Consider the following 25,484-nt stretch of genomic DNA (forward strand, 5'->3'; position numbering starts at 1 on the left):
ATAATCAACCAATCAAAAGTCGACAACGCTGTGCCGGCTAATGTCATCTGCTGCATCATACGTGTATTTTTCCGGTCCTTGTCCTCTCTCAACTTAGCTTCACTTTGTCGCCGAGAGATATCGTGAAGCACGCAAAAATGATAGGGTCACTTAAGTTAGTTTTACTGTTAAGTGTAATTTATTTATGTAAGGCCTCAGAAGAAGACGTACTAGAACTTACTGACGGAGATTTTGATAGTGCGATTTCTCAGCATGACACCGCTCTCGTCATGTTTTACGCACCATGGTAAGTTGAGGAGAGATTATTGACCCCCATGAACTTCGAGAAAGTAACAAAAAAATTAACTTTATTTTATATGATTCAGGTGCGGTCATTGCAAACGCTTAAAACCGGAATACGCTCTTGCGGCCGGCATTCTTAAAAACGACGATCCTCCAGTAGCCCTAGCTAAGGTGGACTGTACTGAAGGTGGTAAGACCCTCTGTGAAAAGTACTCTGTATCTGGATACCCCACTTTGAAGATCTTCCGCAAAGGAGAACTATCACAGGAATACAATGGACCCAGGGAATCGAGTAAGTTTCCTTTAAATTGTTATTTCTTATCTAGTACTTATATCATTTTAGTAATAAAGCCGGTATATTATTACCACACTACAATTAAATAATATGATTATAGAAATAAACTCATTAATAACATTAAAAGTCCATTTATAACTCAATTGGTTAATCAAGTTTATAATAATACATTAATTCTTAACATAACATATTATTTCTTCCCTAGATGGTATTGTCAAGTACATGCGCGCCCAAGTTGGCCCCAGCTCCAAGGAACTGCTTACAGTCGCCAACTTTGAAGATTTCCTCAACAAGGATGAAGTTGTTGTTGTTGGTTTCTTCGAGAAGGAATCAGACCTGAAGGGCGAGTTCTTGAAAACGGCAGACAAGATGCGTGAAGAAATTACCTTTGGTCACTCATCAGCCAAGGAGGTCCTTGACAAGGCTGGATTTAAGTGAGTATCTTAATTTCATGATGTTTTAATAACTGAGAATATAAGATAGCTGTGGGCTTACACAGAGGATTGTAATATCTAATTTAATCGTTAACTTAGGTACATAACATAGTAACAACAAACATGAATACATATTTTTTTGCTATCTATCATGCATGCTAAGAAAGTTATATTGTAGAAGAAGCACATAATAGCTTTTTTTGAGCAATTACTTTTAGTTTACAAATTATTTATTTTAAAATAGCCAACATATTTTTTATAGCACCGACCATACTATAATTCCAATTAAAAATTTGCTATATTGAGCTGCCCAGAATTTGGTAATAGTTACTTAGCAAGTCATTTTATGTTAAAACACATATACAGAAAGTCAGTTGTACAAATAAGTAAAATAACATTTCATTTTTAAACTTTAAACAGCTATTTATCAGTATTATGATAATTTGTATTGCTACAAGTGTGTAGAATATGTTAATTATGTTTTTAAATCTTGTTTCGTTTCAGAATTGTTTTATAAACTCCTTTTAAATTTTGTTTTTATATTTTCTGTCTGATTTAAGTTCTTTTTTATATATTCCGAATTTTCTTTGATTTATAATTTAATATCTAATAGTATTTAATATATAATTTGTGAAATACCTCACAATGAAATTAGACTATGAGTTTACATGAAAATCAATTTAATCTTATCTTTCAATCAAAGATTTAATCAGTCTCATATCTATTGATTAATGTGATTATTATACACCCACAATCTAATAAAAGCATTCATGACTCAAGTACTTATTGAGCTTTTAGTGTAGAAGAGCGTTTCGTTTGATATGATTTAAAAATTAACTTTGTATTCTTGTTCATAATATTTTTAAGCAATTGCATAGCATTTATCTCAGACTTTGAGTCCGGCGACCGAATGTAAAAATTCCGTAACGAAAAAACCTAAGAGCTAGCGCGCACGAGCAACTTTGTCTCCGCAACTATTTTGTCTCTCCCATCAATTTGTATGGGGAGTTGAGTCGCTACGTGCGCGCACTTTCATACTAGCCCATGGGTGGAGAGACAAAATAGTTGCGGAGACAAAGTTGCTCGTGTGCACTAGCTCTAACACCCCCCCCCCCCCACTCCAACCGGCACAGCGATGCGATGCTATGCAATAGCTTTACCGTTGCAGTCCTCGAGTGCCATACATATTTTTTTTCACTTATACCAATATAATATAGATGGAAACTTCCTGCCATATTTATATATTTATGACTTTTAAATGGTGTATACTGATAACTTATCAACATTCCTATACACAACAATTTAAAAGCATAAAATCAATGGCCTTCAACAGTTTACATTACCTATAGAAATATTTTTTTTTTCATATCATACCTTTTAATATGTTGAAGTTAAATTCTATAATAGATTTGATATTGTAAATGTTAGGTACAATAAATAAATCGCGTGATAATTACATTCAATACAATACAAAAAATCTGAATTGTAGTGAAAATCGAGCTTTTTTTTTAATTTGTTTACTAGCTTGTCGCAGCTGCAACCAGAAAGATTCTAAAAATACTAAAAATGTTTGCGACTTTTTCTTATATAAACATATAGGTTAATAGTTACTTTATTATATTAATTAAGTAATTTTATTGATTATTTATTCATTCATCTTTAACAGGGATAATGTGGTACTGTACCGTCCAAAACGCCTGCAGAACAAATTCGAAGAATCCTCAGTTGTATACAATGGCGAGCCTGACTCCCTGAAGGGCTTCATCAAGGAAAACTTGTAAGTATTTGGACATATCCTTCCTACTAATGTTATAAATGCGAAAGTTTGTGAGGATGGATGTATGGGTGTTTGTTACTCTTTCACGCAAATACTATTGAAACAATTACAATGAAATTTAGTATGTAGGTAGCTGAAGACCCAGAATGAGACGTAGGCTACTTTTATCCGGAAATCCCACAGGAACTATATAGGTTTTTCTTTGAAAAGTCAGTCTAATATATTGTTAACTAGCTGACCCGCGCCCACTTCGTCAAGTGTCCAACAATATTGATAAGAATTAGAATATAATATTATTTATCACAGATTAATAATATAATAAGGCAGCCCTTGGCGATCGCGAGTTCTGGGGCAGACCCTTCTAAAGTCGAGAGATTTTATTGCACATTAATTTTATTGGGATGCAACAACACGGGATATGATCATTTATTTGTATTGACTGATATTATATATGGAGACGAAAAGCTTATTGTATTTGAATGTTCGTTTGTTGTGTTGATAGATGCAACTTATAATAAAGCTAAAGGTTAATGATATAGGCCAGTGGAAATTAACATTAAATTCGCAAAGCACGATGTAGATTTGAATTTTTGGTATGTTGTTTGGATCAGTTAGGGTGATGTAAATCCCAATTTGCAACTTCGAAAAAGTTGTGCTCGCTGCGCACTACGTGATAAACTGCGAAAATTTTGGACTTTTTTCACTTTTTGCTCTAAAAGTCATAAACTATGCGTTTCCGACAAGTATGATTCAGTACATAAATTAAGGTTATTAAATTTGCAACAATTTAAGCCTAACCGCAGCTCTCTAAACCTTATAAGGACTAAACTGTGGCCATTCGAAGATGGTTCATTTTTCCGGAAATATTGAAATTTTTAGTTTTGCTCCCGTTTGAAGCAAAATATTGGCAAAAACCGCTCGTTCTATGAGAAGTTCGTATAATAAAGTTGTAGTGCATTTAATTTTCTTTCATAAGAGCATAGAACAAAGTCTGTGAGACAAATATTTCACACACAATATCTGAAAAACAAAAAGAAGGTAGAAATAGATTTTTAAAGAATTGAAACTGAGAGCATATAAAATCATAAAAAGAATAATACTTTTTCATTTGCAGGATAGGTAATTAACAAAATTACAAAATTTGGGAAAGTAGGAAAAAAGATTATACGCAAATAATAAACTGCGAAAATTTTGGACTTTTTTCACTTTTTGCTCTAATAGTCATAAACTATGCGTTTCCGACAAGTATCATTCAGTACATAAATTAAGGTTATTAAATTTGCAACAATTTAAGCGTAATTAAAGCTCTCTAAATCTTATAGCGACTAAACTGTGGCCATTCGAAGATGGTTCATTTTTTCCGAAATATTGAAATTTTTAGTTTTGCTCCCGTTTGAAGCAAAATATTGGCAAAAACCGCTCGTTCTATGAGAAGGTCGTATAATAAAGTTGTAGTGCATTTAATTTTCTTTCATAAGAGCATAGAACAAAGTCTGTGAGACAAATAGTTCACTCACAATATCTGAAAAACAAAAAGAAGGTAGAAATAGATTTTTAAAGAATTGAAACTGAGGGCATATAAAATCATAAAAAGGATAATACTTTTTCATTTGCAGTATAGGTAATTAACAAAATTACAAAGCTAATTAAATTTGCAACAATTTAAGCCAAACCGCAGCTCTCTAAACCTTATAACAACTAAGCTGTGGCCTTTCAAAGATAGTCAGTTTTTCCCGAAAATTTCAAATTTTTAGTTTTGCTCCCGTTTGAACCAAAATATTGGCAAAAACCGCTCGTTCTATGAGAAAGTCGTATAATAAAGTTGTAGTGCATTTAATTTTCTTTCATTAGAGCATAGAACAAAGTCTGTGAGACAAATAGTTCACTCACAATATCTGAAAAACAAAAAGAAGGTAGAAATAGATTTTTAAAGAATTGAAACTGAGGGCATATAAAACCATAAAAAGGATAATACTTTTTCATTTGCAGGATAGGTAATTAACAAAATTAAATTTTCTACAACTTTATTTTATGACCTTCTCATAGAACGAGCGGTTTTGCCAATATTTTGGTTCAAACGGGAGCAAAACTAAAAATTTGAAAATTTCGGGAAAAACTGACTATCTTTGAAAGGCCACAGCTTAGTTGTTATAAGGTTTAGAGAGCTGCGGTTAGGCTTAAATTGTTGCAAATTTAATTATCTTTGTAATTTTGTTAATTACCTATCCTGCAAATGAAAAAGTATTATCCTTTTTATGATTTTATATGCCCTCAGTTTCAATTCTTTAAAAATCTATTTCTACCTTCTTTTTGTTTTTCAGATATTGTGAGTGAACTATTTGTCTCACAGACTTTGTTCTATGCTCTTATGAAAGAAAATTAAATGCACTACAACTTTATTATACGAACTTCTCATAGAACGAGCGGTTTTTGCCAATATTTTGCTTCAAACGGGAGCAAAACTAAAAATTTCAATATTTCCGGAAAAATGAACCATCTTCGAATGGCCACAGTTTAGTCGTTATAAGGTTTAGAGAGCTGCGGTTAGGCTTAAATTGTTGCAAATTTAATAACCTTAATTTATGTACTGAATCATACTTGTCGGAAACGCATAGTTTATGACTTTTAGAGCAAAAAGTGAAAAAAGTCCAAAATTTTCGCAGTTTATCACGTGGTGCGCAGCGAGCACAACTTTTTCGAAGTTGCAAATTGGGATTTACATCACCCTAACTGATCCAAACAACATACCAAAAATTCAAATCTACATCGTGCTTTGCGAATTTAGGGTTTTTTAGTGTCGATTTCTACTGGCCTAATATAGCATACATAATTTTCAATTATATCAATGACCAATACAAACAGTGAATGTATCCATTTCCAAAAAAAAATCATTTAACTTTGACAATCATTTAATCATTTGAAATTTTCTCTGAAAAAAAAATTGTCATGAGATATATTTTATTGAACAGACTATGATGAAAAGAATGCGATGTGTGCTACAGAATCATCTTGTTGATATACGCATGCTGCCTTCCTTCTGACGTCTTTTATAACAAGAATCATGCATAATAGCTCAAAATATGTAAAAAATATTACTATCAAAATTTTTTATTTTTTTTATTTTATTATGTAAATATTAAATCTTTTATAATTATTTAGCCACGGCCTTGTCGGTATCCGTCTAAAGGACAACATGCGCGACTTCACCGACCCCCTGGTGGTTGCTTACTTCGATGTGGACTACGTTAAGAACCCCAAGGGAACAAACTACTGGAGGAACAGAGTGCTTAAGGTGTGTGAATATATTGGATTTAAAGTAATGTTTGAGAAGTTAAATGCAAATCATCGTATGTTCAATGTTCATCATCCTGATAAAAAAAAGATGGGTTGCACTCCGGGAGTGCCGGCAGAAGTGAAAACTTGATTATTAACGTTGAGCATGTTTGATATCCATCCGTCTTACGCTTTTTCGATCAAGTCACGTGTCCTGACGTGAGTTTGATTTTATACCCAACGCCGCTAAGGAAGTTTTCACTTCCATAACAGTGATTTAGCCCCATTTCTTTCAGATTAAACATTAAATATGAGAATTTTAGGAGTAGGATTCAATTTTATAGAGATCTATACAACCAGAGAAATATAAAATAATAATGAATGCTTCCAATTGAACCATCTTTAGTCCGACTCGCACTTGGCCGGTTTTATTAAAGTGGTCAAAATAATTAATAATTCCCATATTCGCAGGTCGCCAAAGAAATGGACGAGGTTACATTCGCAGTATCCGACAAGGACGACTTTACGCACGAACTGAATGACTATGGCATTGATTTCGCGAAGGGTGACAAGCCAGTCGTCGCTGGTAGAGATGCTGATGGCAACAAATTCGTTATGAGCACTGAGTTTAGGTAAGATGTTTTTGTTGTTGAAACTTCTGTTTTTTTTTGTGTGTGGTTTAAGGTAGTGAAAGACTAAAGCTAAAGCCAAGATTACGACATGTTTAGATGAGATTTTTTTTTTAGTTTTCGTAATATGTAGTATTAATACTATTTTTTCCCCTTTGGGTACATGAATTTACGCGTGATCTTCCTTCCCATTTTAAATTTAACATAAATATTTAACAACGTGATATTCGTCATAATATGTCTCAGGTATTTATATAAAAAATGATGAGAAACAATAAAAACAACAACCATACTTTGTCTTTCATATATGTATTTGGAAAAATGAAATTTATGTAAGCATAACTGAAACTGTCCTCTCTATTTCAACTATAGGATTTGATTTTTGCTAAAACGTTTTTTTCAAGTAGTGATATGAATTATTGCCGCATTTTTATTAGTATGAATTTGTTTCTAATCTATTTGTGGTAGCAACGTAAAATATATAGACATTAGCTGAATTGCATTTTTGAAGCAAGCATAACTGTAACATAATGTTTTTAAATACCTACCTTTTTTGTTGCCAACTCATAAAATGTACATTTATTACTTTGCCACCTTATCAGTATTCTAATCTACTCCACAATTTATTTCTATTTGCATGTTGATTATTTGGTATGCAACATTGAAATTTCATTACTGCTTGCTTTTGAAAGGATTGTTTATGTGATATTAATTAAAAGTGATAAATTAGTAATAACTCAGTTTTGTTGTTTGGTTACTACTTCAAAAGTTATTGTAATGCGATTATAGTCAATTACGTAAAATTATTATTAGTCCTATATTCTATTCCATAAAAATTATCTCGATTATATACATATACTGAATGATTTTATGTCAGTAAACATTTGATTTTTTTTAATTACTATTTTTTACCACAGTGAGATAAAGATAATATTTAATATTTTTTGAAGTGAAAACTTCTTTAGCGGCGTTGAGCACTAACGTTAATAATCAAGTTTTCACTTCTGCCGGCACTCCCGGAGTGCAACCCGTCTTTTTTTTTACCAATATTAACAAATACTGATCATTCCAGCATTGAGAACCTCCTGGCGTTCAGCAAGGACCTCCTCGCTGGCAAGTTGGAGCCGTTCATCAAGTCTGAAGCTGTTCCCGAAGACAACTCTGGTCCCGTGAAGGTGGCTGTGGGCAAGAACTTCAAGGAGCTGGTCACGGACAGTGGACGGGATGCCCTCGTTGAGTTCTACGCACCTTGGTGTGGACATTGTCAGAAACTCGCTCCAGTGTGGGAGGAACTTGGTGACAAGGTGACTTATCTTAATCTATAATAATATTATAAAGAGGAAATGTTTGTATGTATGTATGGTTTTCACGCATAAACTACTGGACCGATTTTGATGAAATTTGGCACAGATAATCTTTAGACCCTGAGAAAGAACATAGGCTACCCTATATTGCGAAATATGTACCACAGGCGAAGCCGGGGCAGACCTCTAGTCACTACATAGTATAAAACAAAGTCGCTTTCCCTGTCCCTATGTCCCTATGTCCCTTTGTACGCTTAAATCTTTGAAACTACGCAACGGATTTTCATGCGGTTTTTTTAATAGATAGAGTGATTCAAGAGGAAGGTTTATATGTATAATAACATCCATTAAATAGTGGAGAAGTACTGTTATTTTTGAGGTTTCTAATGTGATGTCGTAAATAATTACATTTTTTCCGCTTACATTGCAAACGCAGGCTGAACCCTACGAGTTTTATCAAAATAATGTACTAAGTATTGTACACATTGAAAAGGTCAACAGAAAAGTCCGCGATGGTATATGTCTATCTCTTATGGATAACCCACAATTACTTTTTTTTGTCATTTACTTTTTGCGACAAATAATGGCTAATTTTCGATGCGATTTTAACCAATACAGCATTAATCCTTAACAAATTAAATACCTTGAATACATCTATCATTTAATATAGATCTATATGGCCCTTTACACCGTATGATTTAAGTGAATATTTTCGAAGATATTACAGATTTAAAAATTGCGGGACGTAGCGTTTGCGGCGATACCGGCCGCCCGGCTATCTATTTTATACCCGTGCGAAGCCGGAGCGGGCCGCTATGTTTTTATCATAGAGATGTTTTTATATACAACGTTCACAGTTTTTCTGTAGTGTATTTAGTATCAGCATTGCACCCGTGCGAAGCCGGGGCGGGTCGCTAGTACTATTATAAAGGCGAAAGTTTGTAAGCATGGATGTATGGATGTTTGTTACTCTTTCACGTATAAACTACTGACGGTTCAATTACAATGAAATTTAGCACACATATAGAGGGTAACTTGGATTAACACATAGGATAGGTTTTATCCCGGAAATCCCAATGGAACGGGAACTATGCGGGTTTTCCTTTGAAAACGCGGGCGAAGCCGCGGGCGGAAATCTAGTTTTTACTATTTTTTGAAGTCAAACTTCTTCAGGCGTGTTGAGAGTATAATTTCAAGGTCACGTCATGGAGTAAGGCGACGATTTTGGTATATTTGAATTTTGCAAAGAAGTTTCACTTCTGAAACTTGTGCTCGGAAGGAACACACGCTCTTTTTTTGTGTGTTTTTGTTGGGACACATTCAGTCATTTTAGTTTAGTATTTAGCAACATTTATAGCTATCATCGCTTATTCTTTAAAGATTTGATGAACCTTCGTCGCTGATTTATTGTGTTCAAATTCTTATTATTAAAAAATATGTTGAATGTTGAAATGTTTGTATTATTTCTGCTATTTCTACGAAGTAATCTATACTTATAATAAATCTGTAGAGAGGCCAATTCTGTACATGAAATATATTTAAAAAAAAACTATGAAGGGGTGATAAGGGATCGCTACTGATGCCAAAAATGCAATCAGTAAAATTTTTGTCTGTCTGTCTGTCTGTATATTCGCTATAGAAACAGAAACTACACGACGGATTTTAACCAAATTTGGCACAATTATTTTTCATACTCCTGGGCAGGTTATAGTAAAAGAATCATGTAAATCGGTGTAGAAACACCAAAGTTATATATGAAATACGCTATAAGTCATCGCGCGTGAATACAGAATCATGCCATAAGGATTATTTTTGTGTATCAGTTGCCGCGTTCGACGCGCTTCGCGGCGGGAGCTATAAAAAGGCGGCGGGTCTGCACCCGTTTCGCGTTGTCACGGCATCACGTGTGAACGGCTGAACCGATTTCGATAATTCTTTTCTATTATATTCCTTGAAGTACGAGGATGGTTCTTATGTAGAGAAAACGTAAATATGTTCCACGGGCGAAGCCGGGGCGGACCGCTAGTCATTTATAGTTTATTAAATACCATTTTTTTATTTAATTTGGTTATAATTTAAACATATTTTTATAACTATTATTTCTTATTCAGCTGAAAGACGAAGAGGTAGACATTGTGAAGATCGACGCGACAGCCAACGACTGGCCCAAGTCACTGTACGATGTCTCCGGATTCCCCACCATCTACTGGAAGCCCAAGGATGCTAATAAGCGACCAGTTAGATACAATGTAAGTTTTGATTGCTTTTATGACAGAACTAATGTACAATATAAATGGGAGTACCTTTTGGAATAGATTTTTAAATGAGTTATTTTATGTTTAATAATCTATACTAATATTATACAGAGGAAAGGTTTGTATGTATGTATGTATGGTTTTCACGCATAAACTACTGGACCGATTTTGATGAAATTTGGCACAAACAATCTTTAGACCCTGAGAAAGAACATAGGCTACCTTTTATTGCGAAATATGTACCACGGGCGAAGCCGGGACGGACCGCTAGTTTATAAATAAAATGAAAACTATATTAATTTTATCATGTTAACATGTCAATCTTGGAATTGAATTGATAAAACTAACTGTTTCACGGTTAATAATATTTTGTTTTTTTCTTTTGACGCTTAATTTAATGAGAATTTAGCACTAATCTTGATGTTTTATAGCATTCAAATATTTGTTACTAAGAAATTTTATTTATTCATTAAAAATTTTTCATTGACAAAACATTTGAATGCTACAAAACTAAATATTAAATTACGACTAATCTTTTTTTTAACATAAATAAATGGAAAGTTAGCAAAATCTTTGTTCCATTACAGGGTGGTCGTGGTATCGAGGACTTCTTGAAGTACGTTGCAGAACAGTCCAGTAGCGAGCTTAAGGGCTGGGACAGAAAGGGCAACGCCAAGAAGGACGAGCTGTAGAGTTGTGAAGCAATACTTGAAGATCTGCGAGCGAATGTGTGTGTGAATGCGCCTTAACCAAGAAGCTTATATCTAATACACTGGAGATTGCACTATGACCATTAACTTGTAACAAGAAAATATGACGTTGAATGACACCTGTATGTTTTTTTATCCCTTTTACACCAACTTGCCAAGTTAGGTGGTGGTGGTAGGTCATAGTGCAATCTCCAGTGTATTAGATATAAGCTTCTTGGCCTTAACAGAAAGTGGTGGGATGTATCCAGTTTGCTCTCATATAGCATTTAGTCCACATTCCATCCCCTGAATACTATATGAGAGGTAGTCTAAGCAATTATTGAGTATTTACCTAATGGACCCTCTTGATAATGGGCAGTGTTGGTCCAACAAATGATCGTCGATGTTTGTCGCGATTGAATAAACATGTACAATAATGGCCGATCATAGACATTTAGGCCCTCTACGCTATCGTGATTGCCTCTACTCGCCCAACGCTGCCCATTGTGAAGAGGGCCCATAAGCTCTGTCGCAAATTGAAATATTGTATAGGTAAAACTCAATAATGTCAAATACAGTAAAGTAATTTTTAATGCATTTCTTATATTTGTCAGTGAATAATAAATAGGTTATTTATATGTGGTTGTTTTATTTTAAATGTAGTACTTATATAGATATTCCAACTAGTCAAACTGAGTACATACTTACTATAATATATGCCCACTTCCAAACATTATCCACTTGGTAACAATTAAATATTTATTTATCTATTAAAAGAGAATGATGATTACATAAATTTTAAAAAGACAATAATCTGCAGGTATATATTATATTTATAGCTACTAGCATCTCTATTAGTTAATTCAGTTTTTAATGTGTGGAGGACTGTTTAACAATTTTTAATAATATGATCAATAATTCAAAAAGACAGGAATAAAACAACCAGAATATTCTTAAATTATATATTTTCTTCCTTCCATCTTTCAATCCATTCCACTATAGCATTGACATTGCTTTGCAACTGTTCTTCAGTGTCATTCCTAAGCTCTACAATGATTTCTGGCTTATACGATGACTGCGCTTCTTCTAGTAAAGTCTCAAAAATTTCACACTGTATATTGTCCTCTAATTTTTTGCCTGTGTACCCCCTAAAAAATACAATTTTTTATATAGTACTTGAATGATTCATTCTTGGATTTATTTTCAACATAAAATTAGAAAATACAGAGAAAACATTTAACTTCATAATTTGTTTAGAAATAGCTTAAAACATATTATAATAACTTCAAAACTGATTAGAACCCTACAGGAGGCAATTAATTTTAGTATAGTAGGCTAGGTACTTAATAGATACAATAACAATACCAAAAAAAAATTAATCTGTTTAATTGACTTCAAATATTTACCTTTGAGATAATCGGTCAAACAATGTTGTATTGTTCGTCCTGATAACAAAGACACCATCAAACCATCTCTCTGGAAAGAATTCACAACCATGGTAATCCACAATGTTACCACCTTTCGCCATCATTCCTTCCATGACATCCAGCAGCTTTAAATAAGAAAAAAAGATATGTAAAATTGGAACAAAATATTTAGCGAAGTCATAGTGACATAGTGTGTGTAGTAGTCTGTTCACTCCGTTATTATACCACAAAACTGTGCTGTGCAAATACGTAATAAGTACTTTCAAAAGGCAGACCGCAGAATTAAGTACATACTGTATAACAACATGTATATATTTTGAAAAGGTTGCAAAGTTGAAAATTTTGGAAAATTAAATTATTTTTATTGTAGTTTATGTAAGTATGTATTTATAAATTTTATCCAAACTTACTTTATCTTCATTAAGGAAAGGGCATTGGTATTCCGGATCAAATTCATCTAAACAGTTGTGTTCCTCGGCCAACTTGGACACCTCCCGCCACGCAAATTTTACACGGTCTGCTAATTTTCTGCTAATGGTTGACTTTCCAACTCCAGGGGTTCCTATTTATATTTAAATTCGACATTAAAATATGTTTTCCATGCGTAGTGAAACAATATAAACATAACCTCTAAACATGTACCTGTTATCAATATATTGGGTAAACTTCGTTTTAGATTCATTTTGTCCTTTTTCTTTACAGTCTCGAATATAAACACAGTGATAAAATTTATATATGGATAAAATTTCAGAAAAAGCACTAAATAAACACTTTATCGAATTTTAAGAATTAATTATTGTCAAGTGTCAAAACTCAAAATGACACAGACAATCACAGAGACGGGAGACCAGAGTTATCAATATTGCAATAATTACACCTTACTATACTCTGTCCATTATATTATTTGCTTTTTGACAGCTTCACGCCATTCCTCTGAGTTCACGCCCTCAGAGGAATAAACCTATAGAGTTCTTATATTGAGACAGAACAAAATACATATTTTCTAATCTACTTACTCTTAGTCAATAACAGCATAAGTCAGATTGAGATAGCGATAGAGTATCCGCACTGTCTTCAAACGTAGCGCGCCGGCAGTCAGTTTGTTTTCCAACCAGCTGGTGGGCTCAGTGCGTCAAGTGTTTTTAACGAAATATTTAGAAAATATAAAGTTTATAGTGTTTCTTTTTATTTGTCAGTGTGCTAAAATGACTATTGTATGTTTAGCTACCGGCTATTACTAGTCGAATGGGAGTTTTGGATGAAAACAATGAAAAAATATCTTTCCATCGGTAAGTGATTTTCAGCAAATTGATAAATATTTATGTTCTAACCCTATTTGAAGGTTTTATCAAGCGCTTTTTTATAAGTTTATGTTGTAACTGTAACATTTACCCACTTTATGGGGTTGTGGAATGCAAAAGAATTAAATAATTTTTAAAAAATGTCACAATATTATCACGTTTGGCATTTTGTTTACCACCGTAGTGTTGTAACACATCTAGCGTATATTATCGATTTATGACAAAAAATCTATTTCATATTAACGTTGATTTATTTATTTTGTTTCTTATATCAGATTTATATGCAGTAGTTGTTGTAGCAAATAATAGATGTAAATTTTCTACAGCAGGAAAATAAAAAATACCACGTAGTTGTTTTATTTGACTTATCTGTTTAGTTTGTTGTTTCTCTTTTAGATTATTAATAAATTCATTTTGTTTTAGATTTCCAGAGCTAAATAAAAAATGGATATAAAACATGAGACGTGTAGATTGGAAGCCGTCGAAATTTGCTAGATTGTGTTCACTGCATTTCGAGCCTGCGTGTTATCAAGATGGATACTCTAGAAGAATTGTGCAATCTTACGCTTACGTTTTTTTTGTTCCTTTAGATAATAAATACATTTGTGTGTGAGTGAATTTTTATTTGGATTTTTTTTTACACATTTACTTTAAATGTGTAACTATGTGAAAATTAAACGGTTGATTAAATGACAGTTCTCATAGATGAGAAACTACTATTGAAATACATACTTAATATACATGCGTTTTCAAAGAAAAACCCGCATAGTTCCCATTCCTGTGGGATTTACGGGATCAAAAGTAATTTTTCCAAATTTCATTGTAATCGGTTTAGTAGTATTCGCGTGACAGAGTAACAAACATCCATCCTCACAAACTTTCGCTTTATTAGTAGGATGTAAGGAAAATGTTTTCTTTAAGACTGTCCTTTTATGAACTTGTTAAAATTCATGCTGACTGTGCCTTTCTCCTCACTCCTTTAACTTTATTGATCTTTATTTTAAATTAGTTACATTTCAAGTTTTAAAATTTATTTTAAAATATACTAGCTTTCCGCCCGCGTTTTTAAAGAAAATCCCGCACAGTTCCCGTTCACGTGGGATTTCCGGTATAAAACCTATCCTATGTGTGTATGTACAAAATTTCATTGTAATCGGTTCAGCAGTGAAAGAGAAAGTTATCCATTCTCGCATAATTTCGCATTTATTATATTCGTAGGATTAAACAAATAATGTATTCAACTGAAATTTATGATTAATTTTGTTTTTTTTTTTTATTATTTATTATTTCACGAAACCGTAAATGCAAAATGCATTCACGATTTTATCGATTGAAGCACATCCCATCACTATCACGTTCTATCTATCTAAATACGTACCTATAGTAAAAATGGTGCCATGACTATGTTGAAACGTAGCTTGTAGTCTATAGCTATCTCATTCTTTCATACGACGTTTTCTTTAGATAGAGAGAAACAAATATATGTAAATTGTATACGCTCGATACAAGTACTCTATAGGTTTATTCCTCTGAGTTCACGCCTATGTATAATTGTCTATTGTCTATGTTAAAATGTCATACAAATAATTATCGTACTTCATGGACAGGTCCCGCCCACTTAGTGATGCCTACACAGAATTATTCAATGATGGGTCGATAGATTAAAATAATCGATAGAAATACTCTGTAAAATATATCCGATACAGAAAAACTCTTCTATAATTTAAACGTAAAGACAACCAAATTGTAAGATAGAAACCAATAAATAATAAAATATTAGTTTAGTTTAGTTTTAACATACAATGCATAGATATGTGGTCTTATTATTACATATCTTATTAGTACGTTTACGTCGTAATTATTATTTACGTACCTGATTCGATTTATGATAATATTTTGAATTTATAATTGAAATGGTATCACAATCGATAATCTTTTGAACATCACTTCTGGTATCACCCGTCGAGCTGTCAAAAAGCAATTCTTATAGTGGACAGACTATAAATTTAGAAGAAATTAAAAGCTGCTCACACTGTCCTAAATTGTGAAACCAAATCATATAATAAAGATCATTTAGATGCCTACATGGAAACGCATTCGGGATGGTGTAATTTCGCTTTATTCACTAAACATTTGCCTCATTAGGTATACGTAGTTCAATATTTTTTATCAGCGGGGATGGATATTAAAAAACTACATTAAACATAATAATACGAATTTCCTTATTACCTAATCTTTTTTTTATTATAATAAATAGGAAGTATTAAACTATCTCGAGGGTTTAAATAATATGGAAATCGATCTTGAATTAATTCACAATTTTATGCACCCACTGGTTCTAAGACTCACAATCTACGTCATAATCTGATTTGGTTTCTAAATTTAGGACTATGTCATCCGAAGCTTCTAATTTCTCGATGACCTTCTAAATTTAGAAAGGTGTAATAAATGCATTATACATATCTTTTACTTGTTCCTTTTTTGCTAGTCTACATTTTACTTTGACATTTCAGACAAGTGACAGCTGTTATTTGTCAAACTGAAATTTTGATTTTTAGAGGTTATAAAATAATGTTACGAAACCAACAATCTTTAATAAAATACTCCTGCAAATAATAATAATAACATATTCGGCAGAAAATACTATGAGAATACGAAGACCAAGATATCTGACTAACGGGCAAATAGTTTTAGTAACCGTTTTAGGAGTAATTGGCGGCGTATATATCTGGCAGCCACTGATTGCAGAATATTATATGAAAAATAATCAAAGTGCTCAGAAACCCTCCACAAAAACCCCGAGTTCCCAGTAAAATGACACCAGTATCGCGTTGGGTTCATAAGTCCAACTTACCTGCTAAGCTCTTCATGGGTCTTGCAGTTGCAGGCGTAGTAGTCGTCGTTAATAAGATGTGGATCAAACCCTATGTTACAAAACAAAGATATCAACAAGCAGAAGCTTGGGCCCAAACAATTATTGAAAATGAAGAAAGGGAATCAAATAGGGAATTAAATGAATAATGCTATAAATATACTTAATTGTAGAACATATGTATAGCTTCCTTAAATAAATTAAGATTTATTGTTTTCTCCATGTTTTTATTTTTATGGTAAACTACTTGTGTATAGATGTAAAAATAGATACATGCTCCCATTTCACAATACTTTTACAAAATATATAACTTTAAATATATGTATGTTGGTATGATGGATAACTACTATAGTGGTTAGGTATAGGTATGCAGTTAACTGCATACCTATACCTACCTATGGTTAACCATCAGACTATAAATTACTTACTCTGTCTAGTAAAAACAGCTGAATGCTGATAAGATCTTTGAATTAAAGCTTGTATTCTGGATTAGCACAAAAGTTCCTTTTTATAATAAATGCATAGCCCAGAATTCAAAATAAATTATATTTTAGTATCTAGAATTTTTTTTTTAATGTCATTTCATAGGTATTAATTTTTATGAATTGGATGGACTAGTCATAGCTCCTCTTATTACCAAATATATCCTAATCCTAATAATAATATTATGTACAGTGGGACTAGGAATCATTGGCTCATAGTCATTCATGGTTTTTAGCTTATAAAAGCAAGTCCAATCAATTTGGACATACAAACTTCCAGCAAGCTGAAAATCAGTAAGATTTAGAAATTAAAGTCTTTTCAACGGATTTAAACGCGATTTATATATTATTCCCCTATTACGCGATTTATTCATTGTTAAAATAATATAAAAGATTATTTTAAAATTTAAATGTGATTAAAAATAAATAATTGTTGCTGAACTTTTGTCTTGAGTATTTTTATTCTATGATTTTTATGATAAAACATATTATCTACGCGTAACAATTTATTATTACCTTTAAACTTGAATAAATTTCTATACAGGGGAAAATTTATGGAGAACTTTAAAATTTGAAAAAAAATTTTAACCTCTACGTTCACATGATAATTTGAACAAGATTTATCTAATTCTATATAGTATCATGGACCAATATAGTATATACTAATAAATAATAATATATACTTCTATAATTCTACATAATATAAATATTTAACTTTAAAAATACAAGTTCTTACTTTAAATTAAATTGAACCTATTGTAATTTGTAACCAGTTTCAGTGAAATAGTGTTTCAGAATAGGTATGTCCATACTGTAGACGATTGAAAAATGTACTACCTAACTATATGCACGATGGTCTTGAAGGTGAAAGTATCAGTGTAATAATAATATGAGGAGTAAAGTAAACGGCATTAATAAGTGGATTTGACGTATATTATACATATTATATATTCTTTCTTTCTTTATTATCACTACATAGTATAAAACAAAGTCGCTTTCTCTGTCCCTATGTATGCTTAAATCTTTAAAACTACGCAACGGATTTTGATGCGGTTTTTTTTAATAGATAGAGTGATTCAAGAGGAAGGTTTTAGTATATAATTTATTATGTTTTAGACAAAGCGAGCGAAGCCGCGGGCGGAAAGCTAGTAAAATATTAAGCTGAAGAGTTTGTTTGTTTGCGCGTTCAAGACGCGCTAATCTCAAGAACTACTGGTCCGATTTGAAAAATTCTTTCGGTGTTGGATAGCCCATTTATCGAGGAAGGCGATATTATAACATCATGATAAGACTAACAGAAGCGGAGCCACGCGGGTGAAACCGCGGAGCGCAGCTAGTAATTTATATTAGTGATTAAACTATAATGTGAAATGTCCTCGAAAAGATGGAGTCAGGAGGAATGAACTCTGCTTGGCGTCTATAATGATGGCTTTGAGAGTTCAATGCCGTTAGAGACTAGTGAAAGCGATTGTTTGGGTGGGCAATTGGCAATCAAATATCGACTTTGTAATTTATTTTATTTTTTGGTAAGTACCTACCTAATATAATATATTATTACCTATCTACTTACTCTGTCATATAGATTATCGATTAGGGTTAGATTGACAAAGGTCTTGGCAGTTTGTCGTAAAACGATATCACTCGTATTCGCGACGTTCAAAAATGCGGTGATATCGTACATAATAAACTTGTGCGGTGAAGCCGGCCGGCATGGCAGCTTCCTATATGATGTGTTTTTCTTTGAGACCAAGATAACCAGTTTGTAGAAACTGGGTGTAGTTAAATTTCTAGGTACCTAACAGGACATTAAACATGATCGCATTAAAATTACACGTAGAAATATTTTTTTAGATTGAAATGCGATATTATGAAAATTTTAGGTAGGTACCTACATAGATTACCTAGGGTGTCCCTTCGTCCAGCATACTCACCACAACTCACCATGGAATCCTGATATTTCATGAATGTCAAAAAACTGTTCTGAAATAGTGCTAAATAGTGCCCAAAGGAAAAAAATAGTGCTCTTGTACTTGCGAAGTTATAGCCATAGTTCGATGAGTATGCTGGACGAAGGTTTCGCCCAGCATACTCACCTCCGTCCGGAGAATCTGTATACGCTTCAAACATAATTCATACTTCAAAAAATAGTTCCCAAATAGTGCCAAACGGTGCCCAAAAAGAAAAAACAGTGCTCGAATAACTTCGGAGTTATAGGCTTCGTTCAGTGAGTATGCTGGGCGTAGGTTCTACGCCCAGCATACTCACCTCAGTGCGCGAATATCGAACGAGCTATAGGAACAATTTACGTCTCAAAAAATTGTGCTTGAAATAGTGCCCAATATCAGTCCAATTTTTGCTTGACATTTGACCTAGAAAACCATTAAATTTGATTGTAAACTTCTACATACATTACATTGAGTACAGTCGAATACAATATTATTAACTTTCTTTCTAACAATTTTTGTCTTGTGTAAATTATTTGTTTTGTTATATTGTCTATGTAAGGGAGTATTTACTTTAGAATCGCAATATTATTAATTACACATTATTTTAATAATACTTTATAATAATATGATTAAGCCTTCGCGCGTCGCATGGGACCCCGGTAGCTAGGAACAATGATTTTATATATTTGTCTAGATCACGGCGCTTGAAGGATTAAGATATCAAATGAAGTAAATCATGCATGAAAAATAAAGTTGCTGTTATTAATGCTTACATTACAACTGACAAAATTATTCAAAATAATCATTTTCCGGATCAAGGACGGTACCACAACGTTTACGGAATTGACCTGTATTCCTCATGTGATAAAGTTCAATATAGTGTGGCAGTAATGGATGCACGTACGGTCAATAGGTATGGATGCACGTACGGGCTTACGACGCGCGGCGCCCGCGACGCTAAACATTTTTTTATATGTATATTATATACAATATTAAAACTACAATTTTTTCTATTTACATTGATTATATTATGAATGTTAACAAAAGCTGTGAACTAGTTAACTAGAATTCTGATTACTTTGGCCCTTTAAATAGTAATAAATAACGTAAGTAATTAAAAATGTTTTTTATTGCTAAACCTTTCATTGATGAAACTATTGGAAAGAGTTTTAAAAATTTGTATAACTATGTCACAGTACTAGTTTTGACTGGTTATAAGTTTTGCCTGCAACATATATACAAAAAGAAACTGTATAATTTCCTTTTTACAATTTTTCAAGATATTAATTTTATTGGCTGCAAATGACTGTTTTTATTCAGACAAACACACAATGCATTGAAGTAATAGACTTCATTTACGCTTAAAGTTTCATTCATTTATTATTATTTATAAAATATATAATAATGCATTTAATCGAAAGTTTTTGACATGTGAGAAAATACCATAATTATTTCCAATAACATGAAGTCTACAATTAGAAAGTTTAATATTTTTGTCCAAAAACATGTGTCGACGACTGTACCCCATTTTACGTTAGTATGTAGAAGTTTACATTAAAATTTAATGGTTTTCTAAGTCAAAAGTCAAGCAAAAATTGGACTGATATTGGGCACTATTTCAAGTACAATTTTTTGAGACGTAAATTATACCTATAGCTCGTTCGATATTCGCGCACTGAGGTGAGTATGCTGGGCGTAGAACCTACGCCCAGCATACTCACTGAACGAAGCCTATAACTCCGAAGTTATTCGAGCACTGTTTTTTCTTTTTGGGCACCGTTTGGCACTATTTGGGAACTATTTTTTGAAGTATGAATTATGTTTGAAGCGTATACAGATTCTCCGGACGGAGGTGAGTATGCTGGGCGAAACCTTCGTCCAGCATACTCATCGAACTATGGCTATAACTTCGCAAGTACAAGAGCACTATTTTTTTCCTTTGGGCACTATTTAGCACTATTTCAGAACAGTTTTTTGACATTCATGAAATATCAGGATTCCATGGTGAGTTGTGGTGAGTATGCTGGACGAAGGGACACTACCTAGGTACTTGCTCTGTGACGTTAGATTTTAGGTACCTTATAATATTAATCCAACAGGTGTTCTAGTTTGCAACTTTTACAAAAAATATTTCATAACACAGGTGAATGACCTTTACATACCTACTATTTTCTTGTTATTGGCATTTTTCCAAATCAGACAAAGTATTTACTTAGGTAAGTGTAACAATATTCATAAATACCTACTATTTTTTTTTTCGATTATAAGTTAAATGTCATAGGGCAAGTGATTTAGAAATGCTTGTCTCCTGAACATTGTTAGATTAGGCTTAGGCTTTGATATTATGTTTATCTATAGATAGGTAGGTTACTTATAGCTTTGTGAAATAGGTTCATTATATTAGGCTGTTAGGTACCTTTTAAACGAAAACAATATATAAACTTACTAGTGCCAGTAAGTGGCTAGAAACCATTAACATAGGAAATTATTAGTAGTCATTTTATTAATAATAACAAAAATTATTGTTAAAAAATTAAAAATATGTATATGGAATCAACTAGATTTTAAAATACCAATTTAATTAATTGATTGGCAAACGTCGATATTTTGAATCCAATGTAAGGGAATTTATAAAGGAATGCACAATGAAAATACAATAATATTTTTGAGGCTACTTTATTCTATGAATTTACATTAGTTGGAAGTCGTAACAAAATATCTCAGATATATGTATAATAAACCTTATAAATTATAAAATAATGTTACAGTATAAGCCTTGTAAAAAATATAGAAAAGGAATGAGTCGGTAGCCTTTCTTTCCTTCGGAACACCTTGCGGTGTATGAAGTATCGCAGCTGGATAAAGAATTGTGCTGTTAACAATGATAGCTACTTCTTGCCCTTGGTGGCCTTTTCGGCAGCCTTGGTGACCTTGCCACCACCAGCTTCCTTGTAGTTCACAGCCTTGATGACTCCTACGGCCACAGTTTGTCTCATGTCACGGACAGCGAAACGTCCCAGAGGAGGGAACTCCTGGAAGGACTCCACACACAGAGGCTTGGAGGGCACAAGGTTTACGATAGCGGCATCACCAGACTTGATGGATTTAGGGTTGTCTTCAGTGGATTTACCAGTACGACGGTCAACCTTTTCTTTGATTTCTGCGAATTTGCAGGCAATGTGGGCTGTGTGGCAATCGAGTACAGGTGTGTATCCGTTGGAGATCTGACCAGGGTGGTTCAATACAATAACTTGTGCGGTGAAATCGGCAGCTCCCTTGGGTGGGTTGTTCTTTGAGTCACCAGCAACATAACCACGACGCAATTCCTTAACGGACACGTTCTTGACGTTGAAACCTACATTGTCACCGGGCACAGCCTCTTGGAGAGCTTCGTGGTGCATCTCCACGGACTTAACTTCAGTGGTGATGTTAGCGGGGGCGAAGACAACAATGGTACCTGGCTTGAGGACACCAGTTTCAACACGGCCCACGGGCACTGTTCCGATACCACCGATTTTGTATACGTCCTGCAGGGGCAGACGGAGGGGCTTGTCTGTAGGACGAGCAGGGGGCAGGATGGCGTCGAGAGCCTCAATCAGGCATTTGCCCTCAGCCTTACCCTCCTTACGCTCGACCAACCATCCCTTGAACCAGGGCATCTTGGTGGATGGCTCCAGCATGTTGTCTCCATGCCATCCAGAAATGGGCACGAAAGCGACAGCAGCTGGGTTGTAACCGATCTTCTTGATGTATGAAGATACTTCCTTCTTGATTTCCTCGAAACGAGACTCGCTGTAGGGAGGCTCAGTGGAGTCCATTTTGTTGACACCCACAATCAGCTGCTTGACACCAAGTGTGAAGGCGAGAAGGGCGTGCTCACGGGTCTGTCCGTTCTTTGAGATACCAGCTTCGAACTCACCGGTACCGGCGGCGACGATGAGTACGGCGCAATCGGCCTGTGAGGTTCCTGTGATCATGTTCTTGATGAAATCTCTGTGTCCGGGAGCGTCGATGATGGTGACGTAGTATTTGCTGGTCTCGAACTTCCACAGAGCGATGTCGATGGTGATACCACGTTCACGCTCAGCCTTCAGTTTGTCCAACACCCAGGCGTATTTGAAGGAACCCTTACCCATTTCCTGGGCCTCCTTCTCGAACTTCTCGATGGTACGTTTGTCGATACCACCGCATTTGTAAATCAAGTGACCGGTGGTGGTGGACTTGCCGGAGTCGACGTGTCCAATGACGACAATGTTAATGTGAATCTTTTCCTTGCCCATTTTTGGTTTGTCTGAAATTGAAAAAAAATCAAGTTGAACTTAATTATTTAAAAACAAACTAAGTACTTGTGATGGACCTTAGCAAGGTCGGACTCGTGAATGAATACGCGGCGATCAATATGGCGGCCGCATGGCCGCCTCGCCCTATCTTGACATTTTAACAATGGACGTCAGCCATTACGATGAAAAATGAAATATTAAAAAACGTGTAAAAAATATTGTCTAAACTTATTACTTCAGTAATCATGCAAAAATTTAAATCATACTTCTATTGAGAACTGGAAAAACAAGGTGATTCACAACCACGTGGTGACATGTGCCGGTCACTTTTCGGACGCGTAAGCACACACAATTTTGAAATTAGAATAGATATTAATTAATTAAAACAAATGCAGATCTACAAACGTTGAGAGAAATACTAGTTAAACCAACAAATCAATTGGAATCTGATCAACTATACCAATTACACCATAATATCAAAATCACAATGGAAACACAAAATAATTTCAAATTGTAACCTATTCTACATCAAAACGTAATAAAATTATTACTAACACTTAAATACTTAGGTGATTTGAAATATAATCACTTGGAGATTTTCACTGCACTTAACTATTTTTCCCGACACTCACCACGGATAGCGTGTATTATCCGAGAAAGACTCCAACAGAATGGACGAGAAATGGATTTTCACTCGGCTGGAAGAAGAGGAAAGGAGTCATTTCCGGATACGTGTGTTGTCATATATAAATTTTTAATTACCCGTATCATTATCATAATTAAGAACAAAAATATAATAGGGATCGTACTGTTAGTAGTATTTTAAAATAATTCAATGAACTAATAATGTAATAATTTAAACTGACTTGAATTTTCAGAAATAAGGAATTATATCAGATAATTTCGAACAGGAAATTCAACAAAACTTTCTTGTTGAAAAACACGTTACAAAGGGTAAGGAAGGGATGCTTAGTAGTAATAAGACTAATTGGATTTTACGGATTAATGGGTATTTAAGTGATTCCAAGCATTACAGAAATTATTAATTAATTACATATAGAGAAACTAACACCTTGGCCACGGACACCGGCGGCGCGACCGACGGCGCGACGGGCGGCGCGGCAATTCGCGCGGCGCGGTAAGCACGCCACGGGCAGTTGCGTTCGCCGCCGCGACCAGTGTAGACGAGGAGACGAGATATAGCTTTATCAAAGTTAGCTCGACGTTGTTTGGAGAGTAGCAGCTTTTTTGCTCAAGATTTAATGTTTGGAAGATATAGTGGAGTACACGAATTAAATAGAAATCGTGTTACAGACGGAGAATTCCACCAAAAATATGAAAAATATAGGCATGATGAAAAATTATGTTGCGGGTGGCTAGACTTCCAAATAGCTGGTCTAGCTAGAATTTCTGCAATAAAAGCTTCCGTCTCCATTTTCGCGAAAAAAAAAACAAACTATTTTAAATTAAGTTCGCTCCGGGAGTAGTCGCCGCGTCTGCCGCTCGACTCCGTGGCCTGCGCCGTAATAACTCATACATTTGTTTCGATCGCTAGTCGTGCCGCGCGATTCGCTCGGGGAAATTCGCCGGTCGTCTCGCTGGTCGCCGCTGCGCGTGGCATGCCCAGTACATTTACATACATTTGATTCATTCGCAAGACGCGCCGCCAGTCGCGCCGCGCGAATTTTCGCTATAGCGAATTGTCCGTGGCCAGCACGTTATACTAATAAAATTGTAAAAGGAAAAAAAATTAACGCATGTCGAGATTTCCCTGACGACTTTTTTTTAAATACATATTAATATACGTATTCCTAGCTGCGCTCCGTGGTTTCACCTACTTGGCTCCGCTTCTGTTAGTCTAGCGTGATGATATGCAGGGTGTAATCGTTAAGTGTGCACAGGCGATTATTCCGTAACTATCGCACATATCAAAAAACTTTATACTGATATCGAAAGCACTTTACCTAATGAGTAAAATGACAACAATAACTTTTTTTAAATAAAACGGGAAATATCCAAAAATTTTACACCAAACACTTCCATTATAGCCTTCCTCAATAAATGGGATATCCAACACCGAAATTTTTCAAATCGGACCACAGTAGTTCTCCAGATTAGCGCGTTCAAACAAACAATTTCTTCAGCTTTATAATATTAGTATATAGTAAATACCAAAAAAAATAATAATATTATACGAGAAAATGCTGAAGCTTAATTTTTAATTAATTAATTTATTTA

The 25,484-nt window shown here is 34.2% G+C and overlaps 4 protein-coding genes and 1 long non-coding RNA gene across 6 annotated transcripts in view; 3 read left to right on the plus strand and 2 right to left on the minus strand.

The window, feature by feature from the left end:
• The first annotated feature begins 52 nt into the window (after nucleotides 1-52).
• Nucleotides 53-11,576, plus strand: ERp60 (disulfide-isomerase A3). Of its 2 annotated transcripts, XR_016315789.1 has the most exons (10): nucleotides 53-286; nucleotides 366-574; nucleotides 783-1,011; nucleotides 2,678-2,788; nucleotides 5,948-6,080; nucleotides 6,533-6,693; nucleotides 7,763-7,994; nucleotides 10,106-10,243; nucleotides 10,837-10,993; nucleotides 11,179-11,576. XR_016315789.1 is itself a non-coding variant. In XM_089696805.1 (9 exons), exons 1-9 carry the CDS (start codon nucleotides 138-140, stop codon nucleotides 10,939-10,941), a joined length of 1,467 nt encoding a protein of 488 aa, XP_089552931.1. In that variant the 5' UTR covers nucleotides 54-137; the 3' UTR covers nucleotides 10,942-10,999. The 2 variants fall into 2 exon arrangements, 1 of the variants encoding a protein (XP_089552931.1); XM_089696805.1 differs by lacking the exon at nucleotides 11,179-11,576 and having other exon boundaries at nucleotides 54-286; nucleotides 10,837-10,999.
• A 310-nt stretch (nucleotides 11,577-11,886) lies between these two features.
• Ak6 (adenylate kinase isoenzyme 6) lies at nucleotides 11,887-13,178 on the minus strand. Its single transcript, XM_089695932.1, has 4 exons — nucleotides 13,008-13,178; nucleotides 12,776-12,927; nucleotides 12,345-12,490; nucleotides 11,887-12,086 (listed from the first exon to the last, which is right to left on the minus strand). The coding sequence occupies exons 1-4, from the start codon at nucleotides 13,045-13,047 to the stop codon at nucleotides 11,897-11,899; spliced, it is 528 nt and encodes a 175-aa protein (XP_089552058.1). The 5' UTR covers nucleotides 13,048-13,178; the 3' UTR covers nucleotides 11,887-11,896.
• Nucleotides 13,179-13,452: 274 nt separating this feature from the next.
• Nucleotides 13,453-25,484, plus strand: part of LOC149488034 (uncharacterized) — a 58,835-nt gene continuing 46,803 nt past the window's right edge. Inside the window, exons 1-2 of the long non-coding RNA XR_016315791.1 lie at nucleotides 13,453-13,654; nucleotides 14,090-15,199. This is a non-coding gene — a long non-coding RNA (uncharacterized LOC149488034). The remainder of the gene's footprint in view (nucleotides 13,655-14,089; nucleotides 15,200-25,484) is intronic.
• On the plus strand, nucleotides 16,180-16,755 carry LOC149488035 (uncharacterized). The gene is given in 2 exon segments (XM_089695934.1): nucleotides 16,180-16,494; nucleotides 16,529-16,755. Coding segments are annotated over 2 exon segments (342 nt in total). The 5' UTR covers nucleotides 16,180-16,311; the 3' UTR covers nucleotides 16,688-16,755.
• Nucleotides 21,627-23,999, minus strand: LOC149488036 (elongation factor 1-alpha). Its single transcript, XM_089696769.1, has 2 exons — nucleotides 23,879-23,999; nucleotides 21,627-23,257 (listed from the first exon to the last, which is right to left on the minus strand). Exon 2 carries the CDS (start codon nucleotides 23,244-23,246, stop codon nucleotides 21,855-21,857), a length of 1,392 nt encoding a protein of 463 aa, XP_089552895.1. The 5' UTR covers nucleotides 23,247-23,257; nucleotides 23,879-23,999; the 3' UTR covers nucleotides 21,627-21,854.

Source organism: Colias philodice, chromosome 6, assembly GCF_061535455.1.
Source record: "Colias philodice isolate Cphi_HAF_F1 chromosome 6, ilColPhil1 Martin Lab GWU primary, whole genome shotgun sequence".
In the NCBI taxonomy this organism is placed as follows: Eukaryota; Metazoa; Arthropoda; class Insecta; order Lepidoptera; family Pieridae; genus Colias; species Colias philodice.